We start from the raw sequence: 17216 nt of genomic DNA, 5'->3' as shown, positions 1-17216 counted from the left end.
GGGAATCCTTTCCCCATTTCTTGTTTCTCTCAGGTTTGTCAAAGTTCAGATGGCTGTAGATGTGTGGTATTATTTCTGAGGACTCTGTTGTGTTCCATTGGTCTATATCTCTGTTTTGGTACCAGTACCATGCTGTTTTGGTTACTGTAGCCTTGTAGTATAGTTTGAAGTCAGGTAGCGTGATGCCTCCAACTTTGTTCTTTTGACTTAGGATTGTCTTGGAGATGCGGGCTCTTTTTTGGTTCCATATGAACTTTAAAGCAGTTTTTTCCAATTCTGTGAAGAAACTCATTGATAGCTTGATGGGGATGGCATTGAATCTATAAATTACCTTGGGCAGTATGGCCATTTTCACGATATTGATTCTTCCTATCCATGAGCATGGTATGTTCTTCCATTTGTTTGTGTCCTCTTTTATTTCACTGAGCAGTGGTTTGTAGTTCTCCTTGAAGAGGTCCTTTACATCCCTTGTAAGTTGGATTCCTAGGTATTTGATTCTTTTGAAGCAATTGTGAATGGAAGTTCATTCCTGATTTGGCTCTCTGTTTGTCTGTTACTGGTGTATAAGAATGCTTGTGATTTTTGAACATTAATTTTGTATCCTGAGACTTTGCTGAAGTTGCTTATCAGCTTAAGGAGATTCTGGGCTGAGACAATGGGGTTTTCTAAATATACAATCATGTCATCTGCAAACAGGGACAGTTTGACTTCTTCTTTTCCTAACTGAATACCCTTGATTTCTTTCTGTTGCCTAATTGCCCTAGCCAGAACTTCCAGCACTATGTTGAATAGGAGTGGTGAGAGAGGGCATCCCTGTCTTGTGCCAGTTTTCAAAGGGAATTTTTCCAGTTTTTGCCCATTCAGTATGATATTGGCTGTGGGTTTGTCATAAATAGCTCTTATGATTTTGAGGTACGTTCCATCAATACCGAATTTATTGAGCATTTTTAGCATGAAGGGCTGTTGAATTTTGTCAAAAGCCTTTTCTGCATCTATTGAGATAATCATGTGGTTCTTGTCTTTGGTTCTGTTTATATGCTGGATTATGTTTATTGATTTGCGAATGTTGAACCAGCCTTGCATCCCAGGGATGAAGCCCACTTGATCATGGTGGATAAGCTTTTTGATGTGTTGCTGAATCCGGTTTGGCAGTATTTTATTGAGGATTTTTGCATCGATGTTCATCAGGGATATTGGTCTAAAATTCTCTTTTTTTGTTGTGTCTCTGCCAGGCTTTGGTATCAGGATGATGTTGGCCTCATAAAATGAGTTAGGGAGGATTCCCTCTTTTTCTATTGATTGGAATAGTTTCAGAAGGAATGGTACCAACTCCTCCTTGTACCTCTGGTAGAATTCAGCTGTGAATCCATCTGGTCCTGGACTTTTTTTGGTTGGTAGGCTATTAATTATTGCCTCAATTTCAGAGCCTACTGTTGGTCTATTCAGGGATTCAACTTCTTCCTGGTTTAGTCTTGGAAGAGTGTAAGTGTCCAGGAAATTATCCATTTCTTCTAGATTTTCCAGTTTATTTGCATAGAGGTGTTTATAGTATTCTCTGATGGTAGTTTGTATTTCTGTGGGGTCAGTGGTGATACTAATCCCAATTTTTATACATATTATTTATAAGTAAGAGAGATTGACTATAATGATATATTTAAGGAAAAAAGAAATATCTGGGGTAATGAACCAACTATGAGATAAAGCAATAATATTAAATTTCTGACAGTTAAGAAAAACTTGTTCATGTATTTTTAATGAACAATGGCAAGTTAGAAATTGCTAGAGTAGAAAGTTTTTATAGGAGACATTTAAAATATATATGTGAGTTTCATGTTAAAATTTCAATATTTACAATATACTGGAAATTACATCCTGTTCTACATTTAAACTTTTAACCATAATTTTTATATTACAACTTAAAATTTTTAAAGCAGCATGTAGTGTTTTGAAAATTCTTTAGGGAATTTCCACATAAAAATTTTGAAGTCCACTGGTTTCAAATTAATTTGAGAAGAGAAGAGAGTACAGTACTCTTAAGTCAAGAAAGAGAAGTAATTAACCCTGAGAGGAAACTTTTCTGGATGTGACCCTTGGTGCAAGGACTTGATGAATAGGTAACGTCATAGGATATGAAGGGATCTGGCTAGAGCATTGATGTCATTTTCTAAAAGGACTGCCTTCAGTGGTACATACCAGGGCAGTTACAGTAAGCCATGCTCAGAAGGGTCCTAAGCTTTGCTTAGTACTCTGGTATCATCGTCACAAAATTCTTCTTTTTCTCTTGGAACATGAGTTTGTAAGTGAAGTGCAATGGTATAAGTGTGTATATATGTGTGCACCACCATTATTTGCTGCACCATTCAGATAAATCTTTTCCAACATCCCATGAGCACAGAATTGTGGTGGACACACAATGACTGGAAATTTAAAGAGACTCATAGAAGTAAAAAGAAGAGAAAAAGAAGACAAGGAAAGAAGTGAAAAAATAAGAGATCAGAATAGAGGAAAAGACAGGCTAGGTGTTTAATTTCAAATTTCCTTGAAAACTCAGAAAATTTCACTTGCTCATTTTTTTTCTCAATTATCAACTGCTTCTTCTCTTTTCCTCAATAGATGGACCACAGATCAAATCCTTAGGGGATGCCACCTGAGTTTTCACACCTGCACATCACAGAAAGAGTCAATAAATAACCCCATTTACCAGTCCCCTTGACTAAAGGAAGCAGAAATGCAGAGCTAAATGGAAGACATTTATTTAGCCCAGAAAACTGAGAAAGGACAAGACATTTCAACACGAATTACACATTCAGACCCTCCACTCTCTCATACCACACTCCCTTGAACCTGCAGAGAAGCACAGCTTTCACTTCCCTAAACAAAACTTTGCATCCAGATACACACCTCTTGCCAAAGCCACTGCACCATCACACTCTCTCCCACACAGCTTCACCCCCATACACACGCCTTTACACCGAGGTCCAACCTCTGCATGCTCCACCTGCCAACACATGTCTCTTATGCAGGTAAGTTCTTGAAATCAGATTCCTCAACAATATGTTCAGTGAATGAACTCACAGCTAAGTTATTGGCATCTAGGTCTAAGATGGGGACCCAGACTCAGGATCCTGAAACAAGTTAGGAAGGATGCCTGTATTGTGAACCTAAATGATACTCAAGCTCAATATCCATTTCCCACTGTTTTCTAAAGGGAAACAAATGGGACCTGCTCCTGCCTCAATCTTTCTGGTCCACACATCCTTAGATAATCACAGAGTAGCAGTTATCTTACAACAGTTATTTTAAATCTTCCTTAGAGGGCAAGAATAGGCCAGAAAGAAAGGAGAAAAGAATATGGTAGTGACTCCAGCTGTCTAAACTCTATCTTCTAAGCTTCTTTCCCCTATTATCACAGGCCAGTGCCAATGCTGAGCCCAAAACCATCTAGTGTCGTCACTAAAAATATCAATGCAATGCATTATGATAATATCTAATTTTATGTACTTCACAAAGACATGTGTTTACTTGATCTTCCCAATATTTCTGTAAGAAGTAGAGGAGGACTTGTTTTCTTGGGTTTACTGGTGGGAGAGGTTAAATGACCTGCCCGAGGACACAAAGCCAGGAAGCAGCAAACCTGGGCCTTGGCCCTTGTCTTTGAACAACAAACCCGGTGGTATTACCACAGTATCATCTTGCCTCTGGCTAAATAAACATTATGTATGTATTATTTCAAAATATTCTTATGGGCAATGTAAGAATAAACCTGCCTTTTAAAAAAGTTTTTCTGCTCCAATAGATGCTATACAATATTAATATTCTTCATAGCTTTATAGGTTTTGGTTGATTTTAGCATTTTCAGGTTTGACAAACTGGCACTATACAGACTGCCTACTCTTTCTCTGGCAATGAAAAGTACATCATCTACATAATCTGCAAAGAATATGGTACTCTATGATTTCAAAAAAGAAGTCAGAAGCAGATTTCTCATCATAGCCCCCCACCCTGACCAAAAGTAACAGAAGGTAGATCTCTGCTGTTCTCCCCTTCACTCTTAGTCCAGCAAAAGAAAAAGGATGAAAGAATGCACAGAACACAAATCCTACAAAATTTTACCAAAGCACATATGACATAAGAATAACCTTCCTCTCACATTTTTTAAGTGCATCAAAAAGAAGGTTCACAGTAATAATATCAAGAATTGAGGCAATGTTTAGAAGTTATAATAGTAAGAGCTCTAGAAATAGATGTATCTTTCCCATAAAAATGTGTTAATTATTTCTCCAGTTCTTCAGCTTTGTGTCCCTGGTGCCGTCAGCCTCAGCACCTGATGGACTCTGCTTGGGCTGAGCAATGAATTTGAGTCTGAACTTGCAGATCACCAGCAATGTGATTTCTCCCTTAAGCATCCCCCTCCAACTCAGAGTGAAAGCCAAAGTCCCTTCTGTGGCCTAAGGATCTAGACTATCTTATCATTATCTAACATATATTTTACTTGTGCATTTTGTTTGCTATTTATCTGCCTTTGCTAAAACCTAAACTCTTTCATGGCAGGGATTTTTGTCTGCTTGTTCATTGCTATTATCCCAGTTCCACACAGTGACTGGTCCATGGTATGTGCCCACTAAGTACTATTGGGTTATTGGAGACCCGAGGAGGAGGAGAGGGAAGAAATGTGGGGGCATTTGACAAGAAAATGATAGATTCTGCTTTGGGAGAGCGTCTCTGGAAACTTCTTGACTCACTTCTGAGATTAAGCAGCCACAAGCAGCTCTTTATCTTCTAATTTTGCCTAAGACATCCACACAGCCCACAATGGGCATCCCCTCCCCTGCGTTAATCATTGTTTCCCGTCTCTCTTCTGCATTTTAAACTAAAGCAGAGGGTAGGAAGGCAGATGAGCTGAGCATCTGGGCTAGATAGGAACCTATAGTACAGCCCTGCACCAGCTGATGCCAATAACTTTTTCTTTGCTCTGTATCTTTTGTCTCATAACTTCCTAAACACCATCAGTCATCAGTTATCTTCGCTGCAGTAAAATATGTATGTGTTTCTTTGTATTGCAGTCCTAGGTGCTCTGTTATGGTAGGAATCAATAAGATGTCTCCTGTTCTTACCAAAAAAAAAAAAAAAAAAAAAAAAAAAAAAAACCTCAATGCAAATAAAGGGGACTCCCTAATTCCACCTCTTTGGAGCTCAGATAATGAGTAAAGATACTGCAGCACTAGGAATTGATGTTAGAGAAAAATAAGATATTCACCTAATTTGAAAGAGAGAGGAATTCAAGTATTGGACATATTAAAGGACAGTAGGGCGAGGCAAAAACACCAAACTCTGAATCTGGAGACATGAGACCTAACGATAGTTCTGCAAATAAAATGCCTCACGAGCTAAATTATATCAGTTCACTTCTCTAGGCTTGGCCTTTTCATTGATTAGGGATGTGAATGATAACTGTACTCTCTTTTATCCAGAGTATATGTTGTTACAATATAAATATCTTATTTTTTTTAGAAAAAAATACAGGAATTATTCTGGGTATACAAATGTTTAATTCCATGAATAGTCATCTTTAGTCAACAACAAAATTTTGTGAAGTTAGGTCAGATAGTGTCATTCCCAATTTAAAGATAAAAACTAAGGCACAAGAAGGCTTTGGAAATTTTTTCAATGCCACATAGTAAGCAGACAGAAAATCAGAGAATGACTACATTCATTGCCCTTTCTAAATTGAGACTGCCCAGAGAAGTAAGAGATTTGTTCAAAGTCACAAACCAATAATGTTACAGAATCAGGGCTAAAATTCAGATTTCCTGGCATTTCTACTCAGAATTCTTTTAGGGATACATGTTATTGAGACAATGTGTATAATACTAGCTATCCCTCTACAGCAAGAACAGAATCCCCTTCTAGTCCCTTTATGGGTGGCAAATCCAGAATACCTAACTTTTTATATCTGCCTCTAATAGCACTTGCCATTATGATCTGACCTCCTCACATCCAGCCGTTATACTGGTGAATTGGAGGACTATACGCTGACTTTGCCATAGTTGAGTGCAGTATCCTCAACAAGCATATCTTATTTATCCCACACTTCCTTCTGGTATACCCATGTGAATGCTCAAATTGCTGTATATATTCAATCATGACATGAAAGCATATTTAGGTTGCCTAGCCTCTTCATAGGCACTTCAGATGATATATATATCATATATGTGATACATATGATATGTATGACATATATGATACATATCATATGTATCACATATATGATATATATACACACAAACACAAACTAAGGCACAAAAAGGCTTTGGAGTTTTTTTCAATGCCACATAGTGAGCAGACAGAAAATCAGAGAATGACTACATTCATTGCCCTTTCTAAATTGAGAATGCCCAGAGAAGTAAGAGATTTGTTCAAAGTCACAAATCAATATATATATACACATACACATATATGTATATATACACATATATACATACACATATATTATGTATATATATACACGTGTGTGTGTACGTGTGTATATATACATACACAAAAGTGATTTGGTGTATATTTGGTACATAACAGAAAAAAGTCAATACATCATTATATCATTAATTCAAAACATCAATGGCATGTTACTAAGAGTGATCAGAATTTAGTCTTTATTGAAGTTATCAAAATGTCTAGGTACAGACAGTCATGGGCAGTGTAGAGGTTATGGTTGCATAAAGACATAGTTCTAACCCAACAGAATTTTGTAAGATAGTGGAAGTAGGAAAAATACAAAATTGGAGATTGCCAAGGACCGGTTTAGAAAGGGAAGGCCTCTGAGAAACAGGGAAATTTGTATTAAAACTTAATAGAGAAGAGGAAAATAAAGGAATGACACTCCCTAGGTAGGAGAAAAGACATGAATGAGAGGTAAGAAATAGCCCATGATGTGGATGGACTAGAGATCAATAAATGATGCACAGGATGTGGAGGGAGACAAGCCTGGAAGGGTCAGTTTGAGAAGATTAATAAATACTTAGCTTGGTGCTTTGGATATAGAACTCAAAACATCATTGTGCAATATAGAAGTTAGCAGAAGGTTTTAAAACGAATTATATGTGGTAGTCATTTCAGATGCTTGTACAAGTGAAAAACAAATTTTTTTCTGAGTCAAAAGAAGATTATTTCACAGAAAGATCTTTGTTTTATATAAATCAACCAAATATCTGATGTTACAGGGCAATCATAACAATACTACTCAGAAAGAGCCCTTCATTTGCCAGGAAGAATGCCAGATTCAAACCTCAGTGATAACCATCTTCCAGACACCTTCTTCTCAACAGGGATCCCAGGGCTGGAGGCTGCCCAATTCTGGATAGCCATCCCTTTCTGTGGTATGTATCTTGTAGCACTGGCTGGAAATTCTGCCCTCATCCTGGTCATTGCCTTGGAAAATGCTCTTCATGCACCTATGTACCTCTTCCTCTGCCTTCTCTCACTCACAGACCTGGCTCTCAGTTCTACCACTGTGCCCAAGATTCTGGCCATTTTGTGGCTTCATGCTGGTGAGATTTCCTTTGGTGGATGTCTGGCCCAGATGTTTTGTGTTCATTCTATCTATGCTCTGGAGTCCTCGATTCTACTTGCTATGGCCTTTGATAGATATGTGGCTATCTGTAACCCATTAAGATATACAACCATTCTCAACCATGCTGTCATAGGCAGCATTGGCTTTGTTGGGATATTCCATAGTGTGGCTATTGTTTCCCCCTTCATCTTCTTGCTGAGGCAACTCCCTTACTGTGGTCACCATGTCATGACACACACACACTGTGAGCATATGGGCATTGCCTGACTGGCCTATGCCAACATCACCGTCAATATTGTCTATGGCTGACTGTGGCTCTGCTGGCCATGGGACTGGATTCTATCCTCATTGCCATTTCCTATGGCTTTATCCTCCATGTAGTCTTTCATCTTCCATCTCGTGATGCCCAGCACAAAGTTCTAAGTACCTGTGGCTCCCACATTGGAGTCATCCTGGTTTTCTACATCCCTGCCGCCTTCTCCTTCCTCACCCACCGCTTTGGTCACCACCGAGTCCCCAAGCATGTGCACATCTTTCTGGCTAATCTCTATGTGCTGGTGCCTCCTGTGCTCAATCCTATTATCTATGGAGCTAGAACCAAGCAGATTTGGAGCTGACTTCTAAAACTGCTTCACCTGGGGAAGACATCAATATGAATTCTGAGCAGAAGTTGGAGATTAAAAAAAAATGTGTAGGATAGCTGTCTAGATACATTTACATGGACAGACACTGATGATGTGAAAGGAATGGTTTGACATGGCAGGAAGCTCTGGAAGGAAGAGAAATAGTGAGATGAATCAGCGCTATCAATGATCACATTGAACATACTATTTTCCTGAGGCTCCTCAGGGAACTCTGAATACCCCAGAAAGGTGATAATATTCTCACACTTGTCTCAAAAGTGTCTATGACTTACTAAGGAGAAAGTAAATTCCTGGTCTTCAGAGGCATCTGGATTTAAGGGTAGGAATATTCTCCTGTGAGTCCAAGTGAAAAATAGGTTTGGAGTGAATTTGAGTTTGAATTCCATCACTTTGAGTATTGATGTATTTGTTTAAAGCACAAAGTATAAAGTCAGAGTGCCTGCATTTGAATCCTGACTGCTCACTTGTGACCTTGAGCATATTTGAAATGTTTCTGTGCCTCAGTTTGGCCAACTGTTAAATGGGGATAATAATAACATCTAACTTTGAATGTTGTAGTGAGAAATAAATAAGTTAGAAAACTGAAGACAGTGTAAAGCAGGTAAAGCATGTAAAGCACTCATTAAATAAATATAAAATGAGAAAGTTATGTAACCTCTGTAAACATTACTGGTAAAGATATTTAACCTATATAAAACATTTTTTACATTACCTCACATCACAGGGTTATTGTGATAATTATATTAGATAACAATTCTATAATATTTTAAAAGTGCTGGAGATATGACTGGTACTTAATAAAATCGTATTTTCTTTCACTCCTCCCACACTCATCCCTTTTGAGGTCTCTTTCCTTTTAGTCATAAAGTTATCCCTTATTAAGAATTCACGGGAGCCAGCCCCAAATCTGTTGGGAGAAAAACTGGTTGTTGGAAAAGAAGCTAAAGCAGGGCTTGCATGACTGACATGTCTGACATAATGTAAAAGTCTTGGAACATGTCTGGGGTCCAGGATCTAAAACCATTTGTGGCCTTTGGAACACCAAGCTCTGTGCTAAAGGGTGGAAGGCTACCCTGATACACCATAATCTAAGCCCAGGGCATAAAACCCCTCATGGCTTGGATAGAATCCAGGGCTCATGGCTCTGGAATGTGTCTAGACTTGCTGGCTCTGTGCTCCTTGCTCTCCCAGGATCGATTGTATCTTGAGTTAAAAGAACCTGCTCTCCGTTATCTCAAGTAGCAGAGCATATGCTAAACATTCACAACTGTAAATCATGTGCTTAATGCAATGCACCCTTTTGACCCCCTACATTCTCACCATCTGTTTCTTTGTTTGATCACCCATTAATAGTCTGGGCTTCCAGAGCTCAGGGCCTTCACTGCCTTCACAATCGCGATGGCCCCCTGGTCCTACTCTCTCTCTGAAACTGTCTTTTTCTTAATCCTTCGACTTTGCTGGACTTCATCACCCCCATGACCTGGTGTTGGGTCTGATCACCCCAACACAAATCCAAGTTCCTTTTTTAACAGTAATGCTTTAGTAATCTCAGTTCTGAAATAAGTCCACCCATCTTCTTCCAACTCTTCAGAGATGATCGTTGTTATTTGCATTATAAATTAAAAGCCTGTCATTCAGGGAGACTAATAGCCTAAGGTTATGGCATTTATTGACAATATCTCATACATTGTCCAGTATTTTATTATGCAAAGATTATGAGATCTGTGTGCAGATGACCATAGACTTATCTACTAGCTGCGTGAATTAGGGCATCCCACTTTACTGCCCTCAGCCTTCGTAAAGTGTTTATTATAATCTCAGAAACAAAGCAAATATTCAATTCCGATTGCTGGCAGTTAGTAGTATTCAGCTAATAATTCTTAAAGTTATAAAGGTATGCTAAGTTTTATTATAGCTGCCTGACTTAATCTGCAGTGTTCATTTATTTGCTTTTGAATTGATAACCATTTTAATACTTCATCAGACTAGGCATTTCATCTGTGCCTTGCACATAATTAATAAGCACTCAATAAAACATTATGGGAAAAGTGTTAGAGATTATACTAGTATGTATCATAGTTTTGGTTGATTTAATGAATAAATGATGTCTTCATTATGCTAATGTGTTGGATAATGAAAATGTATGTCTAGCACAGTGTCTGGCACACAGTAGGTATTCAGTAATTTGATTCTTGTTTATATTACACTGAGGCTGTTCAGATACAGTCACATCCACAAGAATCAGGACAAAGAGTATTTTTATCTAGAAAAGCAATTCCAGGAAAAAGTTTCACAAGTTCATAGGTAAGACAAGAGGATAAGTGTCAGCTGTGACCATGGAGAGATCCTAGTTCAGCTGTGGAGGTAAATTCATGCACAAGGAGCTGTCACAGGTCAGGGACAGTCATGTCTTGGCCCAGAGGAGCTCAGAGGAGAATGATCAGAGGTGTACAACAGATTGGAAGAGGAGGAGGCACCAGACAATGGTGCAGGAAGGAGACAGCAAAGAGGATTACTGAAAGAGCTTGAGGAAGCTGGGGGTGATTACATTTTGAGGGGTCCTCAAAATCCAGGCCCAGATGAGAAGACACAGGCAGCCCTTACAAATTTTATAAGTCAGTCTCCAGTGAAATATTGATGGATCAATCTCAATCAGTTGTTACTGAAGTTTGAAATAAAGTAATGCAAATCACTAACACAGAAAGACAGGATTTCCCAAGGTGAAATTTCACTGATTACCACATTCCAGTGTTCAGCATCATCTTTCCCTAAAAAGGCATAAAATATGGTTTTACCTATGCACTAAAAAGAAATTCAGCTTTTGAGTATAGATAGATGTCACCAACCCTAGAGCATGTGCAAATCATTTAGACTGCTGCATGAACCTGATCCTGCTAGAGCCTTAAACAGTCCTTCTCCTGGACCACTTTGAGAAATGAGTTCACAGTTTGGCACATAAATCAGTGCAATTGCCAAATTGCAAAGAAGAGTTAACAATAAGCCTAACCTCAGAATCTTGTCCTATTAGGTAAACTTGTTCCTTTATCCCCAAGTCTAGCCATTTCAATCTGTGCTGAGGAAGACTCTCTGAATTCAATTTTAAGTAATTCAGCACTGGTAAGGCCCTGAAGAACTACCCTGCCAAGTTCTCCCCAATTCCATAGCACATCTCCAGAACCAGAATGCACCTCACCCCACCAAGTCTGTCTCTCTCTCTCACAAAATAAACATAAACACACACACACACACACACACTCACACACACAATTTTCTTGTCTATGTAGGATTCAAAAAAACAACAAATAAATTCTTCCCTCTGAGTGCTGAAGAAACTGTTTTCTCTCTTCCATCTCATTCCATGTTATTTGACTTTATTCTGATGTGCTAACAATGGTTCTCAGCAGCACAGAGACATTCAATTTGCTATTATAAATATATTAATAGATAATTTCTTCATTGTGATTTAGATTATTCTCTTAATTTTTTCTAACTGAGATTCTAAATTCCCAAAGAGTTAGAACTTAATTTGTACCTTTCTCTGTGTAAGGGCAAGATAAGACACACTTTCTATTCACTTGTTTCAAGGGAATTGATTGATTCTGACTATGGAGCAGCACAGAGCCAAGATCACAAATTCTGGAATCCAAGAGCTCTGGTCCCTACATCTTTGTTAATCAGGAGCTATGTGACCTTAGGAAAATTACAGACCTTCTCTGTGCTTGCTTATTCCTCTGTATAATGTTACATAACCTGTCTTGGTGTTTAAAAGAATCAATGTAGTTGCTATGTCAGGAGTAGAGCAAAAAAATAATGGGGAACCAGGATAGTAACAATGAATCTGCTTAGCATGCTATTGCAATGCCAGCAATTTTCACAGAGTGGTAGCAAGGAAGATGGTTACAAGGAGTCTGATTCTGGGTATATTTTGAAGGTTACACCAACAGCACTTTATAACAATTGACTTTCATCAAGAGAGAGAAGTCAAGGATGCCTGTAAGGTTTTTGGTCAGAACAACTGGAAGTGTGGATTTGCCTTTGTTTGTTTGAAGACAAGGAAGACAGGTTTGTGGAAGAAAATAATTAGTTCATTATCTCTAAGGTATACTAGAGGAAATGTCTCATAGGTTTGACTACAAAAGTCAATCATTCAGTGAGGAGTCTAGACTAGAAATATAAATTTGGAACTCATCAATATATACATGGTATTTAAAGTCAGGCAACTGGGCAAAAACACCAAGGAAATGAGATACAATAGAAAGATAAGAACTCCCAAGTGAAGAAGTCAGAGAGATAAGAAGGAATCAACAAAGGAAAGTAGGAGGGGTAAAGGTCTTTGAGGGATGGGTTCATTTGAAAGTTCGTGATGTCTAGGAATATAAGGGGAAGTGTTTCAAGAAAAAAGAGGAGGTGACCAACCGCATCAAACACAAGAATTACTCAAATATGGCTGTAAGGCACGAAGAATGACTGAAAAATGACCACAGTATCCAGCAACGCAGAGATTTTTGGCTACCCTGGCAAGCATGGTTTCAAACTTTAGAGTGATATGGGTAAGGCTTAGTATAGTAGTGCTAAGGGAAAAAGAGGAAAGAAACTTGTGTCAGTGAGCATGAACAACTCTTTGAGTAGTTACTCTGGTTGTAAAGGTGATCAGAAAAATGACTTGGTAGACAGAGGAAAAAGGGGACAGAAGACATTTTTCTTGTTTTTGTTAGTGTATTCTTTTTAAAATTAGAAAATAGCAGGATATCAATTAATGGAAATGAATCACTGGAAAAAAAAGTTCGATGATACAGGAAAGAGAGGAAGACTGTTCTTGAATAGGTAAGGGTAGAAGGAATCTAGCATTTTTGTGAAATAGTTGCATTTAGTAATTCCATCTACAGCAGCAGGAGAGCAGGCAGAATATATTGCCACTTATGCACATAAGTGGGTGGATGTGGAGGTGAGAATTTGTGAGTATTCTTTCTCACTGTATCTGTTCTCTCAGTGAAATGGGAAGTAAAGTCTCCAGGCAAACATGAGAATAGAAAAAGAGGTGTTATCATCTGCATGAGCCAGGAAAAGTTGTAAAAGAATATGCGATCCCCCAAGGACAGCAGCGTAGATTGAGAAGACCAATGACAAAAAAAAAAAAAAAAAAAAAATCACAGGCTGTGCTACTAGTGTTAAGCCTCACAAAGAACATTTTAAAAGTAGGCAGGCTAAGAAATACCCATTGGATTTGGCAATTAGGAGGCCATTGCTGATGTTAGGGAAGGTAATTTCCATGGAACAGGAGGGCAAATCCAGAAGCCAGTGGCAATAGTTAGAAAAATGAATCTGAGGAATATGAGATAGAGAGTGCAGGGAAACATTTCCAAGACTGGAATGTGCAGGAAGAAAGGATGTCCTACAGAGAAGAAAACACAGATAAGAAAAGTCTAGTTTATTTAATGGTGACAGAGGATGACAGGGACTGTACAACTCTGATCAGAATGGAGCCTACTTCATGAGCCTGTTGAGCCAGGGTCCTTACAGCCTGATGCAGAGTCTCCTGGGCTGAGTGTGGAATGGGCACATGTGAAATGATGCCTCATACTGCCCACTAGACTCTGTACCCTGCTACTCATAAGCAAGTGATGCCTTCAGTACCCAGCCTGTACAGCCTATCTTGAAGGAATTGAACAGCAAGAAAACACCCAGGGAATCACAAGAGTAGCAGCAATGACAGATGAGGCCCTTGATTTTTGTCAGGAGTGGCCCCACTTTCCTCTTCCCTTCCCATGTGGGGAGATGTTGTAAATGAAATTGGACAGGTTCTGTGAAATTTAATCATATTATTGTGGGGAGCAGGCTTTCAGATGTGTTTTGGGAAATTAAAGCATTCACTGAGCATCACAGATATCAATTACTGATATTCACCAATTAAACGTGAGGTAGGAGAGTTTTTGGAGCACAGAAAGGGAGAGATAACTACTTTGATGAGTATCTATGTGGAAAGTAATGTGCTGCGTGTTAAATATAAATATGTGTAGCTTTACATAAATCTTTGCTAATACACAATAGATAGTATCAACACCATCTTACAGATGGGAAAACAGACTCAGAGTTTCAGTGACTTTAATGACGGACACTTACTAGCGCTAGCTATATTCTAAGAAATCTCTGCTAAGATATTCACATATTTAATCCTTACAATAATTCTAAACTATAACTCTTATTTCTTTTCTCTATTAATTAGGTAAACAGGACTAAAGATGTCAAGCAATCCATAGAAGGCCATTCAAGTAACATAGATAGTGCTTCAGTTTGAAGTTAGGACATTTTTTTTTCTCCAAAGCTCATGCTCTTGAGACTGAAAAGATGGAAATAGAAGTTTCATTCAAGATTTGAATGAAGGGAACCTATGTGTGTGGCAAATTGGGAAAGGTGTTTGGCTTCTCCCAGTCCTGTGTGTGTGAAGGGTGGGAGAATTTGGCATCAGACTCAAGACCAGTTCCTGAGGCAGGAGTGCTCAGTGAGTCTAGCACAGTAGTCCCCGCTTATTTGCAGTTTTGCTTTTTATGGTTTCAGTTACATGTGCTCAGCCACAATCTGAAAATAAAGCACAAAATTCCAGAAATAAATATTCACATAAATTTTATCACAGTATATTGTTATGATTATACTATTTTATGTTATTTTTAATCTTACTGGGCCTAATTTACAAATTTCAGTTTATCATAAGTTTGCATGTAGAGGAAAGAAACAGTATACATAGGGTTCAGCACTATCCACTGTTCCAGTCATCCACTGGAGGTCTCGAAATATTTACTCTGCAGATAAGAAGGGATGGCTATATTTCACAGGGATATTGTGTAAGGCACTGTGGCCCAGGCAAAACTTAGCAGAGGCTACTGAAACTGAAAACCTGCCTAGGTGGATGTAGCTTAAATTTTCAGGTAGGGTTTCTCTTTTGTTCCACTTAGGAAGAATCTACCACCTCTCCCAAAAGATTGCAGCTACAGCCTTTCTATTTGTCTCTCTACCATTAATCTTGCTACCCTCCAATCTCATTTTTTAACTTTGATATAAAGTGTAAATTGGACTATGTCATCCCCTGCTTCAAACCTTCAAAGGCCCCCACTGCCTTCAGGGTACACTCCCAAACAAGTGAGACTGTTACGTAAAGCATAGCCGTCATCACAAAATTCTAGCCACACTGATCATACAGTTTTCCAACACACCAGACAGTTGAACCTCCATTCCTTTGTCCATGCTGTTTCCTCTACCTGGGATGCCTTTCTGGCTTGTTCACCTGGCAAATGGTTGCCTGCTGCCTACCTTATAGGACATTGATTTAACATCACCTCTTCTCTGATCATTCCCTCCTTTGTAATCTTGGGACTAGGCTGGTAATACTTGGGACTAAGCCTGGAATATAACAGGTGCTAATTGTTGAATGTTAGTGAATGCAGTAAGAAAGATATGGACCCAACCTAGCTGTCCATCAGTGGATGACTGGATATAGAAAATGTGATATATATGCACAATGGAATACTATTTAGGCATCAAAAATAAAATGTCTTTTGCAGCAATATGAATGGAACTGGAGGCCCTTAAGCAACTCAGAAACAGAAAAACAAATACCATATGTTCTCACTTATAAGTAAAAGCTAAATAATGTATACACATGGACCTGGAAGAGTGGAATAATAGACATTAAAGACTCAGAAGGGTGGGAAGATATAATTGGGGTGAAGGATAAGAAGTTACTGAATGGATACAATGTATATTATTAAGGTGATGGTTACACTAAAAGCCCAGACTTCACCACTACCCCACATATCCATGTACTAATACTGCACACAAACCCCTAAAATTTACACAAATTTTTAAAGATAAATTAGTAAATGAACATTTATTTTAATAGACAAATAAATTCCTTCTTCTTCTTAGGATACCAGCCTGCAACTAGCAACAAAGTTAAAACTCTTTATTTTTTGAAGGAGTAAATGCTAAAGGGACCAAATAGCATACTAACTTCGGAAAGAGAGAAAAATCATACAATGAAGCTGGAGGTAAGAGTAGGGGTTAGTGCTCAATGCCTTTGTAACATCTGTTCTGCTCCTAGATGCATCTTTGTAGGCCCCATGCCGGCTCTTCTAAGGTCCTGGCTTCATTTGACCAAAAAGTTCACCTTGCAATACAAATACTTACCAAGAATACTCACGGTGATAATCTCCTGCTATGAACCACACATTATTTCTGGAAGAAAAATGAAGTTTAGTGACCCAAGATGTTATTGTAAGAAGCAGGACCAGAACTCAGAACTCTGGACTCCCACAGCAAGATTGAAAATGGACCCATCTGGGCACTAGATTTACCAGATCATAGAGCTGTAAGACACTTGAAGTACTGATAAGGAAATCTGAGTTCATGAGTAGCAAAGGGATGTGTCCAGTACTAGAAGCCATAGAACAGGAATTAAAAGAAATCAAAGAATGTGTAAGCAGAAACTCAGTTGTGTGTAAGAAAACCCAATTCCTCCTGAGGAAGAGAAAGAGCTGGAGTCCTTTAAAAATTAACTGTCTGTTTTTCTGTGGCTAGTGAGCCTTATCTCTCCTCCTTTCCCAGGCATTGTGAAGACCCTGTTTCTCTAGCTGTGCAGCTGCAAGGTAACTAGACAGATAAACTCAAGCTATAAAACATGTTTTTCCTTGGAAAGTAATAAATGATGTAATGCATGTCTCAATTAATTGAATAACTGTCTTTGTTTCTTGCTTCTGTAATATGCTTCCCCCTGCACAGATCTCCCCCCACCCCACAAAATGCTTAAAAATCAACTCTTTGTTCAGGGCTCAGTCCTTTGGATGTTAATCCAACTGGGCCAGTGCACCTAAATAATATCCTCCTCAACCCAGCGGTCTCTCTGATTCCTTCTCAATCCCACTACAGCCAAGTCCCATAGTTTGTAACACAGTGTTTCTCTTTTCCACTTATGAATTTATCAATGATCCCTCATAGCTTTTATACTCTCCTCA

General features: G+C 38.6%; 1 protein-coding gene and 1 long non-coding RNA gene across 2 annotated transcripts in view; one reads left to right on the top strand and one right to left on the bottom strand.

Annotated features, from left to right (window-relative positions):
• LOC144334322 (uncharacterized) overlaps positions 1 to 17216 on the bottom strand; it is a 123598-nt gene that overhangs the window by 90777 nt on the left and 15605 nt on the right. The window lies entirely within an intron of this gene.
• On the top strand, positions 7261 to 8264 carry LOC714592 (olfactory receptor 52D1-like). Its single transcript, XM_077964763.1, is given in 2 exon segments — positions 7261 to 7871; positions 7874 to 8264. Coding segments are annotated over 2 exon segments (915 nt in total). The 5' UTR covers positions 7261 to 7267; the 3' UTR covers positions 8185 to 8264.

This window comes from Macaca mulatta, chromosome 14, assembly GCF_049350105.2.
Source record: "Macaca mulatta isolate MMU2019108-1 chromosome 14, T2T-MMU8v2.0, whole genome shotgun sequence".
In the NCBI taxonomy this organism is placed as follows: domain Eukaryota; kingdom Metazoa; phylum Chordata; class Mammalia; order Primates; family Cercopithecidae; genus Macaca; species Macaca mulatta.
The sequence above is the reverse complement of the archived record's forward strand: the minus strand, read 5'-3'. Positions and strand labels throughout refer to the sequence as shown.